The following is a 20,739-nucleotide window of genomic DNA, read 5'->3' as shown; positions in this document are numbered from 1 at the left end:
TATCTAGATCAACAACTGAGGCAGAGTATAAGTGTCTTTCAGCTGCTACTGCTGAACTGAAATGGTTATCTTCATTGTCTAGTGAGCTACATATTTCATTAAAGCTGCCAATTACTCTGTATTGTGACAACACTAGTGCCATATACTTGTCAGCTAATCCAGTTTCTCATTACAGGACAAAACATATAAAGATACATTATCATGCTGTCAGGGAGCTTATTGCAGATGGTTTTCTCATTGTTCAGCATATAGCATCAGAACAGAATCTTGCTGATTTGTTTACAAAAGGTTTATGTGCTCCTGTATTTTCTTCACTACTTCAGCAACTACTTGGTTCTTCTCCTTCTGAAACTACAATATGTGAAGACTCAACCTCTTTTTCTACTGATGATACTTCAGTTGAGAACTGTCAGCTTGCCGTGTCTTGCAATTCACTTTTAGATGCTTGTGTTGATGTCTTGTAATAAGTAGATGTTTGTTATATTTTTCTTTTTTTTTTTCAAACTGATAAGTGCCTGCAATTATCAGTTTGAGGGGGGCTATTAGGAATATTCTGTATTGTCAAAGTCAAGTCAATTGACTTTGACTATAGAGGTCAAACTGTCTTTGTCTAAGACACATCAAATATGTCTGAATAGCTTCTGTAGGAGATTATCTTGTATTCTTCTTACACATTCAATACAACAATAATTGTTTTCTCTTCATCTCTTTTTTCTCTGAAAACATTTTTCATTATCACGAGAAGTGTATATCAATTCTCAGGGTCCAAGTTTTCCGCCATTCAAATCGATTCTCTTGACAGAGTATCCTACATTTCTTAACTATGATTGAGATAAGTTAAAAATAAAACAAATTCAAATAAGCTCTAATATTGATCGCTTATTCCCGGGTTATCATCCCACTGCCCAAAATTCATGATGTAAATCCAGCTTCCTGCTTAGAATGCACTGAACAAATGAATGATCTCTCGACTCCTCAAAAAAAATAAAAGAAAGAAAGAAAAGAACAAGAGAACACATATTTCGACCTCTTCAAACACAAGCTCTGGCTCTGACCAGTCAAATTTAGAAAGAAAATGGTACGACTTACGTCACCCATTCATAACTAACTTTCTGTTGATGGACGCCACAAATCTCTCTCCACCTCTGAAATCACATCCCATTCCTCCCAATCCAATTTCACACCTACACCCATCTTAATCAAAACAGCCGAAACAAAACAAAAATATTACAAAATTATCCATCATTTTTGTGTGCTATGTTTAAGGGTAGATTAGGAATACACAGTCCAACAAAAAGAAAAAATTTAGGCAAAAATACACGCACACCTAACTAACAAGAAAATGGTTACCTTAAAACTTTTAAGCTTAAACCAGAATTAGCCTTTTCTTGATTTTTTTTTTTTCCTTGATTCTCATAAAACTTCAAAAAAGCTGGAGTTCAGAAGAGAAACCGAGAGGACCTCATAACAACCATGAATGATCGACTTCGATCAATGGACTTGTTCCTTTCGGTTCTTCTCTGTATCTTCTTCTTCTTCGTCATTACAACAACATCAGCTCAACCTGTTTCTGGTCCACCTCCACAAACATTTACCCCAGTTGATAATTTCTTGATTGATTGTGGAGCAACAAATGTACACACGTCACCTGATGGAAGAATTTTCAAGTCAGATGCGCAGTCTTCGAGTTACGTTTCTGCGAAAGATGTTAAACAAATTTCAACACCTTCAAATGACAATGTACCATCACCAATATATTTAACAGCTAGAATATTTACAGAAGAAACAACATATAGTTTTACAATGTCAAGACCTGGTTGGCATTGGATTCGTTTACATTTCTTTCCCATGAACAATTCGGAATTCGACTTGACAAAATCTTCATTTTCTGTTGCCACTGATGAATTAGTTCTTCTGCATAGTTTCTGTATTGACAATTCTACACAATGGGCAATGAAGGAGTACATTGTTAACGTTACTAAGGAACAATTGAATATAAATTTTTCACCAATGAAGAATTCTTTTGCATACATTAACGCCATTGAAGTTGTTTCTGCACCTGACATTCTCATTTCTGATCTGGGTTCTACTATAATTCCTGTTGGAGATTATTCAGGTCTTTCGACGAAGTCATATCAAACCGTTTATCGTCTTAACATGGGTGGTCCTAGAATTACACCGTCGAATGATACATTAGGCCGTTTCTGGGATCCTGATACACCATATTTGAAAGCTAGAGCATTGGCTAAACATGTTTCTGTATCTCCTGGTATCATTAAGTACCCAGCAGATGTTTCTCCATTGATTGCGCCGAATTGGATTTATTCTACGGCCGTAGAGATGGCCGATTCCCGTCTGTCTCATCCTAATTTCAACGTTACTTGGGGTTTTGAGATTGATCCAGCATTTGGGTATATGATAAGGTTGCATTTTTGTGACATAGTTAGTAAATCACTAAATGATCTTTATTTCAATGTTTATATTAACGGGTACATGGCGATTTCCGGATTGGATTTATCCAGCTTGGTGGAAGATTTAGCCACTCCTTATTTCAGAGATTTCGTCGCAAATGCATCCGATTTATCTGACATGCTTCGGATTGAAATTGGTCCGTTTAAACAAAGCACAGGCGCTGTCAATGCGATTATTAACGGTGTGGAAGTTTTTAAATTGAGCAATTCAGTGGGAAGTTTTGATGGTGAATTTGGTGTTCATGGTGCCAAAAATGATTCTGCGCGGAAGACGGTTGCAGCAGTTGGATTTGGATTGATGTTCGGCGCATTTGTTGGCCTTGGTGCAATGGTTCTCAAGTGGTACAAGAGACCTCATGACTGGGAGAGAAGCAAAAGTTTCTCTTCATGGTTGCTTCCTCTTCATGCAGGAAACTCAACCTTCATGACCAGCAAACACTCCATTGGATCCAATACTAAGAGCGGCTACAATTTTTACTCCTCCACCATGGGTTTGGGCAGATATTTTTCATTCGCCGAGTTACAGGAAGCAACTAAGAACTTCGATCAAAACGCGGTTATTGGTGTTGGTGGATTCGGAAATGTCTATATTGGTGATCTTGATGACGGTACCAAAGTCGCCGTTAAACGTGGGAACCCACAATCCGAACAGGGTATGCACTTGTACGCCATCTATGAGTTTGGCATTTTTTACATAGTTACCTGCATTCTTGCATCTGATTAACATTAGTGAGTTTTAAATGTTGCAGGTATTACGGAGTTCCAGACAGAGATTCAAATGTTATCGAAACTCCGTCACCGTCATTTGGTGTCTTTAATTGGCTACTGTGACGAGAATGAAGAGATGATACTAGTTTACGAGTACATGTCTAACGGTCCGTTGAGAGATCATTTGTATGGAAAAGACATGACGCCACTTTCATGGAAACAAAGACTAGAAATATGCATTGGATCAGCTCGTGGATTACATTATCTTCATACAGGTGCAGCTCAAGGAATCATTCATCGTGACGTAAAAACAACTAACATTTTACTAGACGAGAATTTCGTCGCTAAGATGTCTGACTTTGGTTTATCGAAGAATGCACCAACAATGGAGCAAGGGCATGTAAGTACAGCAGTTAAAGGAAGTTTCGGGTACTTGGATCCAGAATACTTCAGAAGACAACAACTTACGGATAAATCCGACGTTTATTCGTTTGGTGTTGTATTATTCGAAGTCTTATGTGCAAGGCCGGCCATTAATCCCCAGCTTCCAAGGGAACAAGTTAACTTAGCTGAATGGGCCATGCAATGGAAAAGAAAAGGTTTGCTTGACAAGATTGTTGATCCTGTTATAGCAAATACGATTAGTCCTGATTCCATGAAAAAGTTTGCTGAAGCAGCTGAGAAATGTTTAGCTGAATATGGAGTTGACAGGCCTTCTATGGGAGACGTTCTATGGAATTTGGAGTACGCGTTACAATTGCAGGAATCATTTTTACAACAAAATGCTGAAGAAGAAAACAAAGCTGCTGTTGCACCAAGTGGTGGATCATCTTTGATTGATGATCCACCTCATCCGTTAGCTACAGAAGAAGAAATGAGAAGAGAAAATCCCCCACAAGTTAATGCAGCAGTTGCTGAACATTCTGGAACGGCTATGTTCTCGCAAATATCTGAAATTAGTGGTCGATGATAATTCAATTGAAAATGCGAAAAATTCCAACCATATACACAAACTTCCTGTCCACGGTTGTAGGTACATGAGTTTTGTTGTGACATATGTACTGTGTTGTTGTTTTCATACATATAGGACAATAGCGTTACGTGAAAAGTTTTCAACCAATTTTTTCTTCTGAATATTTACCATAGGTTCATGCGACTCTCTCTTTCAGTGTTTGTTTCGATCTCGTTCTCACTCTAAACTAAATATAAATATGCATATTATTCTATAGTATATAGACTCTATATTGTTACTTCCATACTTCATTTGTTTCATAGTTTCCAGTCATTTTTGTAAATTTTAGTTTGATGTAATTAAAGGTGTTGTTGGGGTAATTAAAATATGCCGATCCAGAGCTCTTTAGGCCTACATGTTTCAACCTGTTATCATGACAATAAGTTTAGAGCTATAGTGGAGGAGTTTCATAACAAGGAGAAACGATCTGTTGTTCAAGATCAATCACTCTTTGAAAGAGGTAACTCACTATGAACAGAAGCTCAATCTGTGGAAAAATACCTTGTGTGATCTTGAAGCAGAGCTTAGTTAGCTGATATATCTGAAGATGTAAAGAATTGAAATTATTAATGGGTTCTTGAATAATGAGAAGGGATTCTCCGCAAAAGCTCTTTGAGATGAGTGGATGTTTATAGCCTTGAATTTTTTTCTTATTGTTTAAGGAGGAACAATAGCTTTTGGAGTAGTTTTTATGTGATTGAGTTAACTCCTTATACTGAAACGTTAATAAGCAACAAAAGCTGAAGACAAGATTAGGGATTGAGTAGTTTTAGGTGACTATGTCCCTGCAAACGTTAATAAGCAACAAAAGCTGAAGACAAGATTAGGGATTGAGTAGTTTTATGTGATTGAGTTAACTCCTTATCCAGAATACTTCAGAAGACAACAACTTACGGATAAATCTGAACAGTAACAATGTTTGTACAAAAAAAATAAAACGGCATATCGCCTGCCCACTACGATACGATTTAAACAGATTTCAAGGCAGTGTAGAATTATCACTTTTTTTACAGAAAAATAAAAGCTCATATTGCACGGCCCCTGCGATAGGATCTAGACACATTTTCAAGGCAGTGAGGTTGCTCTAGAACTTCTTCAAACTTGTAACACCCGCCCACGGTGCCTTCCTTGGCGCCCTCGTGGATGTGGATCTCATGGTCTCCTGTGGCTCATAGGGAACTCTGGTAGCAGGACCCTGCAAAATAGTATCATAGTCACTACTACAAATTTCCAGGAATATATGAGTTCAAGAATACTAATAAAAAGAAAGGACAACACCCAGAAAATTTACCAGACCTTGTCAATGAAGGATTGGAAGATCCTAGCAGTCTTGAACTGCAAAAAATGAGTTTTCTTCAATTCAGGAACAGAGAATAACAAAGAAAGAGAGAGAGATGAAGGGAGGGAGGAGTAGTTCCTACAGTATGTTCCTGGTTCCTTGACTTGTCAGTTTCAGCGGCTGTTGTGTTTAACGCGGTTGTAGTCCTAGGTTCACCAATAGATTCAGCAACTTGATCCTGCAGAATCAAAATTCGTATAAAAACAAATACACCCAAATAATTTATACCCAAAATTGTCACATGCACATAGTGGCATCACCTTATTTGATAGCATAGCTGGAGCTTGAAAGTTGAAATCATCATCATCACTTGAACTAAGCAAGCTTTTTTCTTCATCACTCGAGTCTTCCAAGAACAAAAGCTTAAACTCATTCTGAGCAAATTATATGGAACCAATAAAAATCAAAAAATCAAGTTATATGAACAAATTATCTGGAACCCTAAAGTTCAAATTTTTACACTGGAATCGGAAAATCACCTTTCTCTCTGTGGTCCAATCCACCATTAACGACTCCAAGGAGTTAACTATCTCCAATTTCCTAGCTGCAGTCTGTGTTTTGTAACCCTACGAATGTACACACCAATTGGTTTGTATGAGTTCAAGAATAGTAATGATGTTCTCTAGCACCAAAAAACGTTTGGAAATTTGAATCCAACCCATAAATCTGTATGTGTCCTACGAACAAAGAAGATTGAGAATTAAGGATACTGACATAGTGTTAAAATTGTCCCTGTTCAATTATGTTTAGTAATCTTGTCGAAATGGATACAAGAAACGTTTATTTGAATGGTTACCACTTACTGAATCCAAATCTGCGAGGGGTTTATTTATTGTGCATAACAAAAAGGTCCCAAAAGAAGAATATGATACAATCGAAGTAAAATCATACAAAAAAACAACGAATAGTAACAAAAAAAAGGAACACACCGAGAAAATTTACCATACCTTATTGTGAATGTAGGAATGGAAGATCCTAGCAGTCTTGAACTGTAAAAAATGAGTTTTCTCCAATTCAGGAATAAAGAATAAAAAAAAAGAGAGAGGAAGGGAGGGAGGAGTAGTTCCTACAATATGTTCCTGGTTCCTTGATCCTGGAACAAACAAAATTTGCCATACCTTCTTGTCAATGTAGGAATTGTCAGTTTCAGCGGCTGTTGTGTTTAATACGGTTGTAGTCCTAATTTCACCAGTAGATTCAGCAACTTGATCCTGCAGAAAAATCCAAAAATCAAAATTTTTTATTTAACCCTAAAATTGAAAATTTCACCTTTCTCTCTGTGGTCCAATCCACCATTAACGACTCTAACGAGTTAACTATCTCCAATTTCCTAGCTACAGTCTGAGTTATGTAACCCTACGAATTTCCACACCAATTGGCTTCTATGAGTTCAAAAGAAAAGAAAAACACCAAGAAAAATTACCAGACCTTCTTATCAATATAGGAATGGAACAGAGAATTCTTGAACAGAAAACAAACGAGTTTTAACTCAGGAGCAGAGAATAACAAAGAAAGAGAGAGAGAGAGGGAGGGAGGAGGAATTCTTACTATGATTTCTTGGTTTCTTGAAATGCTGTATTCTTCCGCCATTATTAAAGAATGCAGTATCGTCTGAATTCGCTTTTAGTATACTTTCTTTTACTTAACTTGGTAGTAAGAATTGAAGGGGAGTACAGAGTTGATATAAGTAGTAAAAATACGGTCACGACTTTAGGGTTTTCCAGGCTGGAATTACCTGGATGTGATGATGAGCTGGCTTAGAGACACGTCAGACTAGATGTGTGACTAGATGTGTTCTGCGATCCCCTGAAGAAATAGAAGAACAAATTCACTAGTGGGCACATTTAATACCCGATTTAGGAGGCTCCAGAGCTGGGGGTCTTGTAAAAGAAAAAACTTGGCGCAGTTATATATATATATACCTAATCGCTGAACCCACACAAATTATAGGAAACCCATAATGGTAAGCTTGCTAATTGCTTCAGTAGCACCATGTAGACACCCAGCAGTACTCAAAGACTTGGTTAACAGCTGAGGCACTCATGCGAGGGTAAGCAGTGTTAGCTGGGATAACAAGTATATGAGGAAGGCAAGTAACGGAACACTAAAACAACAAATATCAAAAAGTTTTTGCAAATGTAGAAATCCTGCAGTTAGGGAAGTATAACAACACTTTGGAATTGCTGTCCCCCAAAAAACAAAAAACACTTGAAATTGCAATTAGCAAAACCATCAAATTCCTACCAACGCCTCCGTGCCTTAAGTGGTATAGCTGATAGCCATAACCATAAGGTCACCAGTTCAAGGCATGGTGCGTGCTGAGAGAAGAAGAAAACCACCAAATTCCTCGTGAACACGTTGTAACTCAGAAACCCCAAATCATTAGAGACCATCAGTTAACTGGCAGTATAATCACAAAATCATCGGTAATGGAGGACTACCAATTTGAGAAACTGAAACCGGAAAGCTCATACTGAACACTTGGGATTTCGAAAAATTGGAGAAAGCACCATGAGCATAAATCTACCACTTAGGGTAATAAATGAGTTGCAGAAATCCAGATCCTTGGCCAAGTATTTCATGCCGAAAGTCGAACTCTTATCTACATGAAAAATCCAGTACTGTCGAACAATTCAACAGATAAAATGCAATTACAAAGAAACATGATATAGCTGGTGGAACTTATCTGAAATCAATATCTAGTCCCAGTCTTCACCAATTCGACGAGAAAACCCAGAAATACTGAATGAAAAATTCTTCTTAGTAAATCCTCCATTTGAAACAAAGCTTCAACGATTTCACATTCGTCGAGTTTAACAGCATAAATGCATTTCATCCCTCCAAACAAAAACCAAAATCACAATTACAGTAAATCAAAATACAAAATCAAATTCAAAAGCATTAAGAGAAGTGAAGAATCCATGGATTACTACCATAATGAAGCAATCATGGAAGAGTAATCGAACAAGTGCAGGAGCAACAGTAGATTGATTGTTATAAAGTTGAAGAACGGCAGATCTTATAATCGTCTCGGCATCAGGAGACATGAAGTGCGGTAAAAATCAAATTCAAGAGACTGATTAACAAATAAAGTGAAAGTTGAGAAAGTTTGTCACTGATTTTTCTGATGTTCTCTAATCTGGGATGCGAAAAAGTTTATCACTGATTTGATTTCCACGTTTATTGTCAAAGTTGTAATGAAATGAGATATTTTGATACTTAGAGAACCAATGGTAGCACTGCCCCAAAAACCGTATCCGGATGCTCCCTACAACTCAGCTAATAAATTTCTCAGCTTCTCTAGTATGCCACCTCCAATTTTACTTTCCTCGAAACTCATTAGTACCCCTATTTATAGCTATATCAGCTACCACCTTAGTATCAAATGACATAGATCCAGGTCCAGCTATTCGAATTAAAAACCCAAAATGTCATCTCCCATTTTAAAATAATATTTTTTTTTAATATCAATATCATTACCAAAAATAACAGCGACAATCAAATGAGATTTCTCTAAACTTTCGTAGATTTTTTTATTTGAGTGACTCTATGAGATTCTCTTAAAATATAGAGATTTCTAGTAATTTTTTAGAGAATATTTTAGAGATTCTTTATGTCTTGTAGAAAAAAAATACGAAATTTGCAAAGAGTCTCTCTGATTTATAGAGACAAAACATGTATAATATGTAACTAAAAATTCAAAACATCTACCGATTTTGTTATGACACACTTTATAATGTTAATAAAAATACCAAAAATACCTAGCAAAATATGTGTTCATTGCCAAAATAAATCTCACAATTGTTCTATGTCAAAGTTTTCAGTCATAAACAGAAAAACACTCTTTTTTCTTCTTCTACAGATAGTACTACTTTATGTCAAATTAAAGAGTATTTGGATCGTTGTAGTGGTGATTTTCCTATTCGATATCTTGGTGTACCGCTTCTATCAACTCATTTGTCTGATCAGGATTGTCTTCCTTTAATTGCCGAGGTCACAAAGAGAGCTAAATCTTGGAAGGCGAAGTCTCTTACATATTCTGGTAGGTTCTTATTGATTAAAGTAGTATTGGCCGGGATGATTTTTTTCCGTCTCTCTTGTTTTGTACTGCCTAAGAGAGCTTTCAAAGAGCAGAATTCCATATGCAAAATATTACTATGGGCTTGTGCTGATTTGGGGAAGAAATACCATCCAATTTGTTGGGATATGGTTTGTATACCTATACAAGAGGGTGATTTAGGTGTGAGAAATTTAGAGATTACTAACTCTGCAGCTAATCTTAGACATTTGTGGGACTTAATCAGTGGCAAGGAGAATATTTGGACCAATTGGATTCACAAGAACCTTATTAAAAATAAAAACTTTTCGTTGTTTTCTATTCCACAAGAATCTTCCTAGTGTTGGAGAAGGATTCTTGAGCAACATGAGACTGCTACGAATCTAACTGTCCACATTATTGGTAATGATAACAAGGTTAAGTTCTTCACTGACTTATGGCATCCTAAAGATTACAAAGACTTCATTGGTTTGTGAGACCCTTTTACGGTTTAAGCGACTACAAAGACTTCATTGGGATTTGTGAAGCCAGGTCCAGTTATCTTTATCTTGATAACTAGAGTATCCTGATGTTGTTCCATTGTTGAGCTGCTCACTTGAACAAGATAGATAGTAATCATCAAAGTTCTCTTCGTACCAGACTATTTTAATTCCACAAGTTTTATACTTGTGAGGTGAATAATAATCTAGGCTGCACTTCGAGTTATATAAGTCCGAATTTTGAGGTTAGCTAGACTTTGCCTATTGCTATCGATTTCCAATCACCTTGATCAAAATCTTTTTGATCGTTAAGGAATCACATATAGGCTTAATATGTGGGAGGCAGATTGGTTTAAAGTCTTAAATTGAGTTGAAGCAACTCTTAGTTGATGTGACGTCAACTAAGGGAATCAATTACGCAGAGTCCTACTGGGATTCAAGAGGCATAAGGAATGCGACTGTAACTGAATCGCTGGGAGGGTTTAATTCGGTCTCAACTATATTCCGGTCCGAAGTTAGTGTATGAACTATTTGACGATTACTTATCTCTTAACTCAAAATAAGCAATTGATTAAATCAACAAACTAATTCGGTTGGCCACCTAAATGATCGCTGTCGTAGGCGTTAAAAATAAATTACACTTTCTCACTACTCAAAATATATAATATAGCAAGGGTAAGAAAGGATCGTTCCCACAGACTAAGGTTATCAAATTGTTTCGGTTTCCTATAAATACCAATAGGGGGTTTTCTGGTTTTTATGTACTAAAATAAAATAAAAGCAAACAAAGAAATAAACACGCAAATCAAGGATATAGAGATATTGGTTAAGGATTTCGTTTTCTTTCACTAACATGCTTTCTAACAATAACTAGAATTGATATTTAATCTCTCTTTTATCAAAGGCCCTAAGATACCTTGATCGCAAGTATATCCCGCAAATCTCCTGTTTTCATCAACAAACACATTAAAAGATGCGAGTATGAATTCTACCTTAGAGAACAAACTAACGTGTAAAACCACTAATCAAGTTTAATTCCCTAGATGCATAAAGTTCTATGAAATCAGGCCAATCAAAGCAATCGAACGTGTAAAAGCACTAATCCGATTTAACAAAGGTTATAACTCACTTGTGACTACTAAGATGTATCACTACAAGCAATAATCACAATTATGCTACTTGTAATCAGGAATCTATCGCTTTTGCGTATAATAAATCCTAATCTAGCAATAGAGATGAAAACCAAACTCAATTGATTCTAGACTCAACCAAACAAACATTCAAATCATGTAACAATATCATCAATGAATCATAAACGATAATATGAAGACAAAACTAATTTATTGAACAAAAACCCATATTTGAAAATCCAACTAACCCATAACCAATGATAAAATTAAATACTCAGGGTAAAGGAGTTCATCACAAGAAGAAAAAGAAAAACTTTCATGTTTCTAAACCCTAGAACCAAGTAGAAGAAGAGATATATCCAAATAACCGTGGGTTTCTCCCTTTTAAACCTTCCCTGCAATATTCTTCAGTTCTAATTCTCGGCTAAACCTCCAGCCCATAATCACAACTGCCAGCCATTCGGGCCTCAAATAAATCATAAGCCCATTGAATATTTGGACTTTGGCATGTCAGTTCCAGAGAACTGACATCCTATTTTCTTGTTAAACCACTTCCTTCAACTTCCGGCCAACTCCCCTGCTGATTTAGCTACTTGCGGTTCCAGCTCCGAAGCACCGCTGTCTTCTTCAGTTCAGTTCAAATGCACCAAAACTACCTCCATAGCTGCAACTGTCACAACCAAGTACCTGTCCTGACATGCATATAATTTGCATCTTCACCTCCGTCCACAGCAAAACCCATTTGCACCAGCAGCACACCACTCTACAGCAGCTCACAATCTTTGTTCTCCAACTGCAGCTGCAACTCCTAGTCTCCCTGCATATTTCTGCATCCACAGCAGCTTCACTCATTCACTGTGACATCTTAATTCAATACATCCTTCCAATCCAGTTTAAACACCTACAGTACTCCATATCTTCTCAACACCATTAACTCAGGCCCTTGCCATTGGCACTAACAGCATCATTCCATCGGCAATTCAGCTCCCTAACATACATTCCATAATACTAAACACCTGCAACTTCAGTTGCACCAGTTGCATTGCTACAATCCATTTTCTTCATCTAATCTCTGCACCATGGCCTGTAGCCTTATCAACCAGCATAACCCATTTCATATCTTCTCCGCCACAGCTTAGCTACACCCGTGGCTCAACAATTCTAGCACTGTGACATCACAACCAACTGCAGTTCATATCACCATCAATTTCAGCTCCATTCCTCTTTCCCATAGACCTGCGACAGCATCAGTGCACCACCTCCTGAGTTTACATCTCAAACTTCCACCAGATTCACAGTACTATTTCTAACTGCAGCTGCTCATTTACTTGCAATTTCAGTTGCAAGACTCACTCTAACACAGCCATCACTGCTATCCCTTGTTCTGCACTACCACTGCAACCACCCAACTCAAGCTACATGCATTGCAGAGCCATGGCAGCAACAACGTTACATCCATTGCATCTGTCTCATCACCAGCACCAGTCTCTCTATCTTGTAACAACCCAGAACTCATAGTCCTGAGCTCATCTCCATTCAGTTAACCTCCTGCACTGCAATACAGCCCACAAAACCCATATGCAATACCACTTTCCTTGGCTTGACCATCTCTGAATTCTCCAGTACCAGCTCAAACAAACCCATTACTTTCAGCTCCGTAAGCTCAACCACCAACACCTCAGCTGCAGCCACCACTGCTCATTCTGCAGATTTTCGACCTAACAACACCAATGCATCATTTCTTGCAGCAACAACCACTTCTTGCTCCTCATTCATAAGCTGCAAGTAACAAACTGCAGCTGCAATCCATTTCCTGTACCCCCTAACTTGAACTGCAAACATTTCAGCATCACTGCATCCATTCCTGCATTCATTCGTTCAAAATTCTGAGTAATACATCACCAAAGAATCATCTAGGCCAATTCCTAAGTCGTGCGAAAACTATCCCAAAAGCGTGACTCCAAACTCATATATCCCATGGCCAACTCTTGCATCCAACACATACCCCCTCCGCGATTCAATGAAACTTTATGATCCACATTCTAATTTCTGAAATCCGGCAACCGGAACTAGTACCACCGGCTCGCCATTTTCGCTCACTTTTCGCATTGATGCTGCAGTCTTGTTCAGCTCATTCCAACCACATACCATCTCCACCGAGTCTTCCCTGCCACACTAAACACAGCACCAGAACCTCAGTCACAGCCCTGATGGCTGTTCACATCATCATCTTCTTTTCAGCTCATCTTGACTGCAGTCCAACTCATACCCATTCTACAGCTCAGTAACTTCAGTTCAGCTGCAGTTACACTTCACAGCTCAGGCAAGCTCCATTCTCATTCGAACTGCACTTGATTCGACTCCAACTGCTCATACTTGTAATTGTAGCTCCAATCACAAGCACACCAGCCATCCTTCTACTACACTACCTGCAATCACAGACCTGCTCATACATTCATCTTAAGTCACTGCTCCAGCTTGCTGCCATCGCCTGCATCTTGCTCAATACTACCATTTCCTGGTCAGGCAGTACACACGCAACCTAGCTGCTAAATCCTTCATCACCTGAATCCGCAATTAAACCTCCATCCAGCTGTAACTCAACAGCTACAAACACTCTCTGCATTCCAGAACCACCATAACCCATTGCTCCAATTCCATACTGCAAAATACAGAACTCCATAGCACATTCATACAGCTGCACTCAACATCATCACCTAGCTGTTCTAACCCCTTTCTTGTTCTTCGATTGCAAATGTCAAAACCCTTATTTCTTCATTGTTCTCAAGACCCCATCTCAGATTTGTTCTATGTCTCCTTCTCTGTAACACCATGCATCAAACAAACTCATCTTCGATCTCAATCCAACCCTTCTTCATCTGAAATTCACATGACCAATCATTTGAACCACAACCACGGAAACCCTTTAAATCTTCTCAAATAAGCCACCATATCGGTTCTCTCTTATCAAAAATTCATACAAACCAAATCTTCTTCCTGTTCTTCTCAGCATCAACAAACCACCATCTTCTTAGATATCCACCGGAACTCATCAATCCAACAATCTGAGATCTCTTCACTTCCAACAGCAGCAGAAAGTCTTCTCTTCTATTCCTCCATCTCATTCCACCCTCTACATCTTGACTACACACCCTAAACCTCCATCTCTTGTTCTGCTGCTGAAGAAATTGGGGAAGAATTGATTGAGAAACTGATTCCCCCAATTTTAGGTTTTGTGTAGTAAAACTGGAATGCTATCAACACCCATGGGTGTTTTTAGCAATTATACATAGACTCCAACATATTGCCTCCTATCCTCCACTGTGATCCAGATAGCATTTGGCTCTGAAATGACCTCTTTGCCCTTCTTTCTCCAATCGAGTGATTTCTCCTTTTCTTGAATTCTTCCACCAGCGACAGCCGTCTCTTACTTCTCAGATTCACTTCTTCCCTTCAATGTCTCTTCATCACTAAAGTTGTCGTGCTTTTCAGAAAGAATTTTGCATCACTAAAGCCGACATACTTTTCAGATAGAGATGAAGAAATAAAACCAAATAACGAGAAATAATCCGTCTCTAACAGCAGTTGCACATGAAATGATACTTTTGCCCTGTTTCTTCTTCTTTTGTTCCAAATGACTCCAAAGTACCTAAATACTCAAAAACAAATATAAGATACATAATTCACAAGAAAACTTAGCAAAGAAAACATAAACAATAGATAAATATCAAGGTGTTTTAGACACCTATCAAATTCCCCTATACTTAGACTTTGCTAGTCCTCGAGCAAATCAAACAAAATAATTCTAAAACATACATACAACCCCGTGTCGCCGAGGATACGGTTACTCTTAGCATGAACAACAGGCCTTTGAACCCCTAGGTGTCCCTAGTGGACGAGTTATAGTCTCGTGAAGGTTTACAAGAGGTTTGCTTACGAAACCTATTTTTCCAACTCCATCAACCATTAAAAAATCCATGAATGAATCCAAAATGGTTGCAAGACGAGGTACCTTGTTATGAATCCAAATTAATATATATATAAATAAGCTCTGTTAAGAAAGTCGAACAAGCCACAATCTCGGAAACTAATAAACCACAATTACAAATGAATAGATAAAGAAGATGGAAATAAATATAGATGGTTGCGATGTTTACTAAAGTGGTCGATGTTTCCCATATATGTCTGAAGGTCACCGCCAATGATGAACCTATGAATCCTATTGGATTGAGCTACTGGTCTGAATTCTAATATCAACACACTGACATATACAAGGGAACCAACAGTCAATAAACTTAATCTAGATCGACTCACTGGCATATACAAGGGAACCAGGAGTCGATTTTATTGCACCATAACATTTTTTTTTTTTACATCATGATTGGATCTTGTGGATCCAAGCGCATGTTTATTGTCAGCAAATTACACGCTTGCTTAGGCGACGAAGACAGAGAGAACACACACATATTTCTTTATCCAAGTATCAAATTTATTCCGTTTGGTCAATTGGTCGGTCTCTTTTTTTTTTTTTTGTATTAACTCAATCACACTATTTCATCCTAACAACAATAACAATTCGATGTTAGTGAACCACCAAATCACATAGATATAACATAAAGTTTGCAAAAATAAAAATAGAAAGTGATATGGTGATATTCCGAGAAATGGTAACAACTTTCATATTATTTCTAACACTTGAATAATTTTGTCCCTTGTAGTTAATGAGTTCCTCAACTCCCGCAACCAAAAAGGTTTCATCCACATATATTGGTAGTGTCATCCTAAAGGCACATATTTCTATGTTTGAAGTATCATTTTTTTTTCATTTTTCAGTTTTCTATTATTATTATTATTATTTTTTTAATAAAAAGCATCAAACTCTAAAAACATATAAATGATCCTCCACACTTAAACTTTACATTGTCCTCAATGTAAATTAACTCATCCAAAGTGAAGTTCAAGGTGGGAAATTACGCAAATAATATGCAAAAACAAAGATAAAAATACTTAAAAAAAATAAAAAGATAAAGGTAAAGATACAAAATCGGTGGGTTGCCTCCCACTTAGCGCTTGGTTTAAAGTCGTCAGCCCGACTTGCAAGACCGATTCCCCATACACCAATAACCTGAAAAGTTGAGGATCCTTCCATAAAACATGTTTTACAAACACTAGCTTCGCACACATATTAGTAATATAAAACAGAAACGAAGCTATTAATCGATAAAAGTTTCCCCCACACTTATTCTTGTCCACACTTGGAGTGGATACAAAATATAGAATTCGGGAACTTTCATAGTTTCTTATTCACAAACATGCATAGCATGAGAATCAAATGTTTCCAATGGCGGATATCGAGAAACAAAGTCATTCAACAATGTTTTCGAAGCACATACATTCAAACCAATAAGAGATAAAGGAGAAGAAACAATATGCAAAGTGTTAGACAAACCTTGCACAATCTCTTGTATTACGGAATCCTCTTCATCCTTGAAAAACTCAAGTGAGTTATTCACCTCTTTTATATCATGATCTTCTATCAAACCTTGCAACCATTCTTCGTCCATATCTGCCTTAACCAAAGTCTCGACATAAACATCATCATTACAATCCTTTGCAAGCTCAATTGGGTCTTCCACAATATTGGTCATATCCGTTTCATTCTCAATACACTCTTCTTTATTGTAAGGCACATATGCTACTGCGGATTCAAGTCTCTCCATAAGGAAAATTTTAAGAACACGCATTGCATCATCCTCAAGCTCTACCTTTTGAATAGGTTCTTGATCATTATTAAGATCAATGCTTGAGTAAGCTGCACTAGTGTCATCATATTCCTTTTCATCTTCACCTTGATCGCAAAAAGACTCTATTGTACATTCTTCGGGGATGTCACCATAAATTGGTTCAAGCGTTGTACTTTCATAGTCATCGTCACTATCATAGTTGACATAAGATTGGCTACCACTTCCCAAAGATTGGTCTTTCGCAGAATTTTGCATGTCCTCTTTGTATTCTTCAATGCCTTGTCTTAAAATGGAAACACCTTTTTGAAGCTCTTGGAGTGATCCATCCAAATTTTGAAAATAGTGTTCCATTTGTTGGTAAAGCTCGTTCGACAAGGAAAAAGTAGAATCACTTACTTCAGTATTGGTAGGACAATTATCTTCCCTTTGAACGGGTGAATGATCATAACTACGATCAGAAATTCGGCCAAACATATTATGAGCATATTCGGTCGACGAAATTGGTTCCACGCTTGGTTGTCTACAAACTGACTTCATGCCCACCATAAATTGTTGCATATCATATACCAAACTCGAAGAAATATGAATAGGAGTACAACTAGTCTCCCCTCCTTGTGGTTGCTCACTTACATACCTACCGTAAGAAGGTTGGTATGTATGAGAATAACTCAAAGGGTACGTCGAATATTGACCATAACCAAAGGATTGGTTTTGATTGTATTCCCCATAAGGGTGATAGTTGTCATAATGTTGTTGAGGTTGATAACCGTACCCATTGTTCCAATATGCTCCGTCCATAGAAATTGGTACCTGAAACAAGAGTTCTCAAAACTATGTCAAAATCAGAAAATAATAAAACAAAAAGAAGAAACAAAACTAAAAACAAAAATAAGAAACCAAAAACAAGTGACAACCGCTGCCTACCCGGCAGCGGCGCCAAAATTTGATCGATGTCGTAGGCGTCAAAAATAAATTACACTTTCTCACTACTCAAAATATATAATATAGCAAGGGTAAGAAATGATCGTTCCCACAGAGAGGACTCAGGTTGTCAAATTGTTTCGGTTTCCTATAAATACCAATGAAAGGTTTTCTGATTTTTATGTACTAAAATAAAATAAAAGCAAACAAAAAAATAAACACGCAAATCAAGGATATAAATATATTGGTTAAGGATGTCGTTTTCTTTCACTAACATGCTTTCTAACAATAACTACAATTGATATCTCTTTTATCAAAGACCCTAAGATACCTTGATCGCAAGTATATCCCGCAAATCTCCTATTTTCATCAACAAACACATTAAAAGATGCGAGTATGAATTCTACCTTAGAGAACAACCTAACGTGTAAAAACACTAATCAAGTTTAATTCCCTAGATGCATTAAGTTCTATGAAATCATGCCAATCAAAGCAATCGAACGTGTAAAAGCACTAATCGGATTTAACAAAGGTTATGAATCACTTGTGACTACTAAGATGTATCACTACAAGCAATAATCACAATTATGCTACTTGTAATCAGGAATCTATCGCTTTTGCGTATAATAAATCCTAATCTAGCAATAGAGATGAAAACCAAACTCAATTGATTCTAGACTCAACCAAACAAACATTCAAATCATGTAACAATATCATCAATGAATCATAAACGATAATATGAAGACAAAACTAATTTATTGAATAAAAACCCATATTTGAAAATCCAACTAACCCATAACCAATGATAAAATTAAATACTCATGTTAAAGGAGTTCATCACAAGAAGAAAAAGAAAAACTTTCATGTTTCTAAACCCTAAAACCAAGTAGAAGAAGAGATATATCCAAATAACCGTGGGTTTCTCCCTTTTAAACCTTCCCTGCAATATTCTTCAGTTCTAATTCTCGGCTAAACCTCCAGCCCATAATCACAACTGCCAGCCATTCGGGCCTCAAATAAATCATAAGCCCATTGAATATTTGGACTTTGGCACGTCAGTTCCAGAGAACTGACATCCTATTTTCTTGTTAAACCACTTCCTTCAACTTCCGGCCAACTCCCCTGCTGATTTAGCTACTTGCGGTTCCAGCTCCGAAGCACCGCTGTCTTCTTCAGTTCAGTTCAAATGCACCAAAACTACCTCCATAGCTGCAACTGTCACAACCAAGTACCTGTCCTGACATGCATATAATTTGCATCTTCACTTCCGTCCACAGCAAAACCCATTTGCACCAGCAGCACACCACTCTACAGCAGCTCACAATCTTTGTTCTCCAACTGCAGCTGCAACTCCTAGTCTCCCTGCATATTTCTGCATCCACAGCAGCTTCACTCGTTCACTGTGACATCTTAATTCAATACATCCTTCCAATCCAGTTTAAACACCTACAGTACTCCATATCTTCTCAACACCATTAACTCAGGCCCTTGCCATTGGCACTAACAGCATCATTCCAGTGGCAATTCAGCTCCCTAACATACATTCCATAATACTAAACACCTGCAACTTCAGTTGCACCAGTTGCATTGCTACAATCCATTTTCTTCATCTAATCTCTGCACCATGGCCTGTAGCCTTATCAACCAGCATAACCCATTTCATATCTTCTCCGCCACAGCTTAGCTACACCCGTGGCTCAACAATTCTAGCACTGTGACATCACAACCAACTGCAGTTCATATCACCATCAATTTCAGCTCCATTCCTCTTTCCCATAGACCTGCGACAGCATCAGTGCACCACCTCCTGAGTTTACATCTCAAACTTCCACCAGATTCACAGTACTATTTCTAACTGCAGCTGCTCATTTACTTGCAATTTCAGTTGCAAGACTCACTCTAACACAGCCATCACTGCTATCCCTTGTTCTGCACTACCACTGCAACCACCCAACTCAAGCTACATGCATTGCAGAGCCATGGCAGCAACAACGTTACATCCATTGCATCTGTCTCATCACCAGCACCAGTCTCTCTATCTTGTAACAACCCAGAACTCATAGTCCTGAGCTCATCTCCATTCAGTTAACCTCCTGCACTGCAATACAGCCCACAAAACCCATATGCAATACCACTTTCCTTGGCTTGACCATCTCTGAATTCTCCAGTACCAGCTCAAACAAACCCATTACTTTCAGCTCCGTAAGCTCAACCACCAACACCTCAGTTGCAGCCACCACTGCTCATTCTGCAGATTTTCGACCTAACAACACCAATGCATCATTTCTTGCAGCAACAACCACTTCTTGCTCCTCATTCATAAGCTGCAAGTAACAAACTGCAGCTGCAATCCATTTCCTGTACCCCCTAACTTGAACTGCAAACATTTCAGCATCACTGCATCCATTCCTGCATTCATTCGTTCAAAATTCTGAGTAATACATCACCAAAGAATCATCTAGGCCAATTCCTAAGTCGTGCGAAAACTATCCCAAAAGCGTGACTCCAAACTCATATATCCCATGGCCAACTCTTGCATCCAACACATACCCCCTCCGCGATTCAATGAAACTTTATGATCCACATTCTAATTTCTGAAATCCGGCAACCGGAACTAGTACCACCGGCTCGCCATTTTCGCTCACTTTTCGCATTGATGCTGCAGTCTTGTTCAGCTCATTCCAACCACATACCATCTCCACCGAGTCTTCCCTGCCACACTAAACACAGCACCAGAACCTCAGTCACAGCCCTGATGGCTGTTCACATCATCATCTTCTTTTCAGCTCATCTTGACTGCAGTCCAACTCATACCCATTCTACAGCTCAGTAACTTCAGTTCAGCTGCAGTTACACTTCACAGCTCAGGCAAGCTCCA

General features: G+C 38.0%; 2 protein-coding genes across 5 annotated transcripts; one reads left to right on the top strand and one right to left on the bottom strand.

Moving 5' to 3' along the window:
- Positions 1-1,274: 1,274 nt before the first annotated feature.
- On the top strand, positions 1,275-4,421 carry LOC113283544 (probable receptor-like protein kinase At4g39110). The gene is made up of 2 exons (XM_026532848.1): positions 1,275-3,124; positions 3,221-4,421. Exons 1-2 carry the CDS (start codon positions 1,474-1,476, stop codon positions 4,147-4,149), a joined length of 2,580 nt encoding a protein of 859 aa, XP_026388633.1. The 5' UTR covers positions 1,275-1,473; the 3' UTR covers positions 4,150-4,421.
- A 593-nt stretch (positions 4,422-5,014) lies between these two features.
- LOC113283543 lies at positions 5,015-8,843 on the bottom strand. Of its 4 annotated transcripts, none has more exons than XM_026532844.1 (11): positions 8,464-8,843; positions 7,453-8,368; positions 7,266-7,336; positions 7,079-7,176; positions 6,649-6,741; positions 6,478-6,519; positions 6,010-6,096; positions 5,791-5,904; positions 5,613-5,708; positions 5,488-5,526; positions 5,015-5,386 (listed from the first exon to the last, which is right to left on the bottom strand). In XM_026532844.1, the coding sequence occupies exons 4-11, from the start codon at positions 7,118-7,120 to the stop codon at positions 5,276-5,278; spliced, it is 624 nt and encodes a 207-aa protein (XP_026388629.1). In that variant the 5' UTR covers positions 7,121-7,176; positions 7,266-7,336; positions 7,453-8,368; positions 8,464-8,843; the 3' UTR covers positions 5,015-5,275. The 4 variants fall into 4 exon arrangements, with proteins under 4 accessions (XP_026388629.1, XP_026388630.1, XP_026388631.1 ...); XM_026532845.1 differs by having other exon boundaries at positions 7,079-7,171; XM_026532846.1 differs by having other exon boundaries at positions 7,079-7,141.
- Between the last annotated feature and the right edge of the window lie 11,896 nt (positions 8,844-20,739).

Source organism: Papaver somniferum, chromosome 5, assembly GCF_003573695.1.
Source record: "Papaver somniferum cultivar HN1 chromosome 5, ASM357369v1, whole genome shotgun sequence".
Taxonomy (NCBI): Eukaryota; Viridiplantae; Streptophyta; class Magnoliopsida; order Ranunculales; family Papaveraceae; genus Papaver; species Papaver somniferum.
Note: the sequence above shows the minus strand (reverse complement) of the source record. Positions and strands in the feature narration are given on the sequence as shown.

Excerpts from the sequence above, each read along its gene's own strand:
- LOC113283544 (XM_026532848.1), top strand. The coding sequence starts at position 1,474 with ATGAATGATCGACTTCGATCAATGGACTTGTTCCTTTCGGTTCTTCTC. Across the intron at positions 3,125-3,220 it reads GAACCCACAATCCGAACAGG|GTATTACGGAGTTCCAGACA; the intron begins GTATGCACTTGT and ends TAAATGTTGCAG.
- LOC113283543 (XM_026532843.1), bottom strand. The coding sequence starts at position 7,120 with ATGGCGGAAGAATACAGCATTTCAAGAAACCAAGAAATCATA. Across the intron at positions 5,527-5,612 it reads CAAGGAACCAGGAACATACT|TTCAAGACTGCTAGGATCTT; the intron begins GTAGGAACTACT and ends CATTTTTTGCAG. Across the intron at positions 5,387-5,487 it reads TCCAATCCTTCATTGACAAG|GGTCCTGCTACCAGAGTTCC; the intron begins GTCTGGTAAATT and ends ACTATTTTGCAG.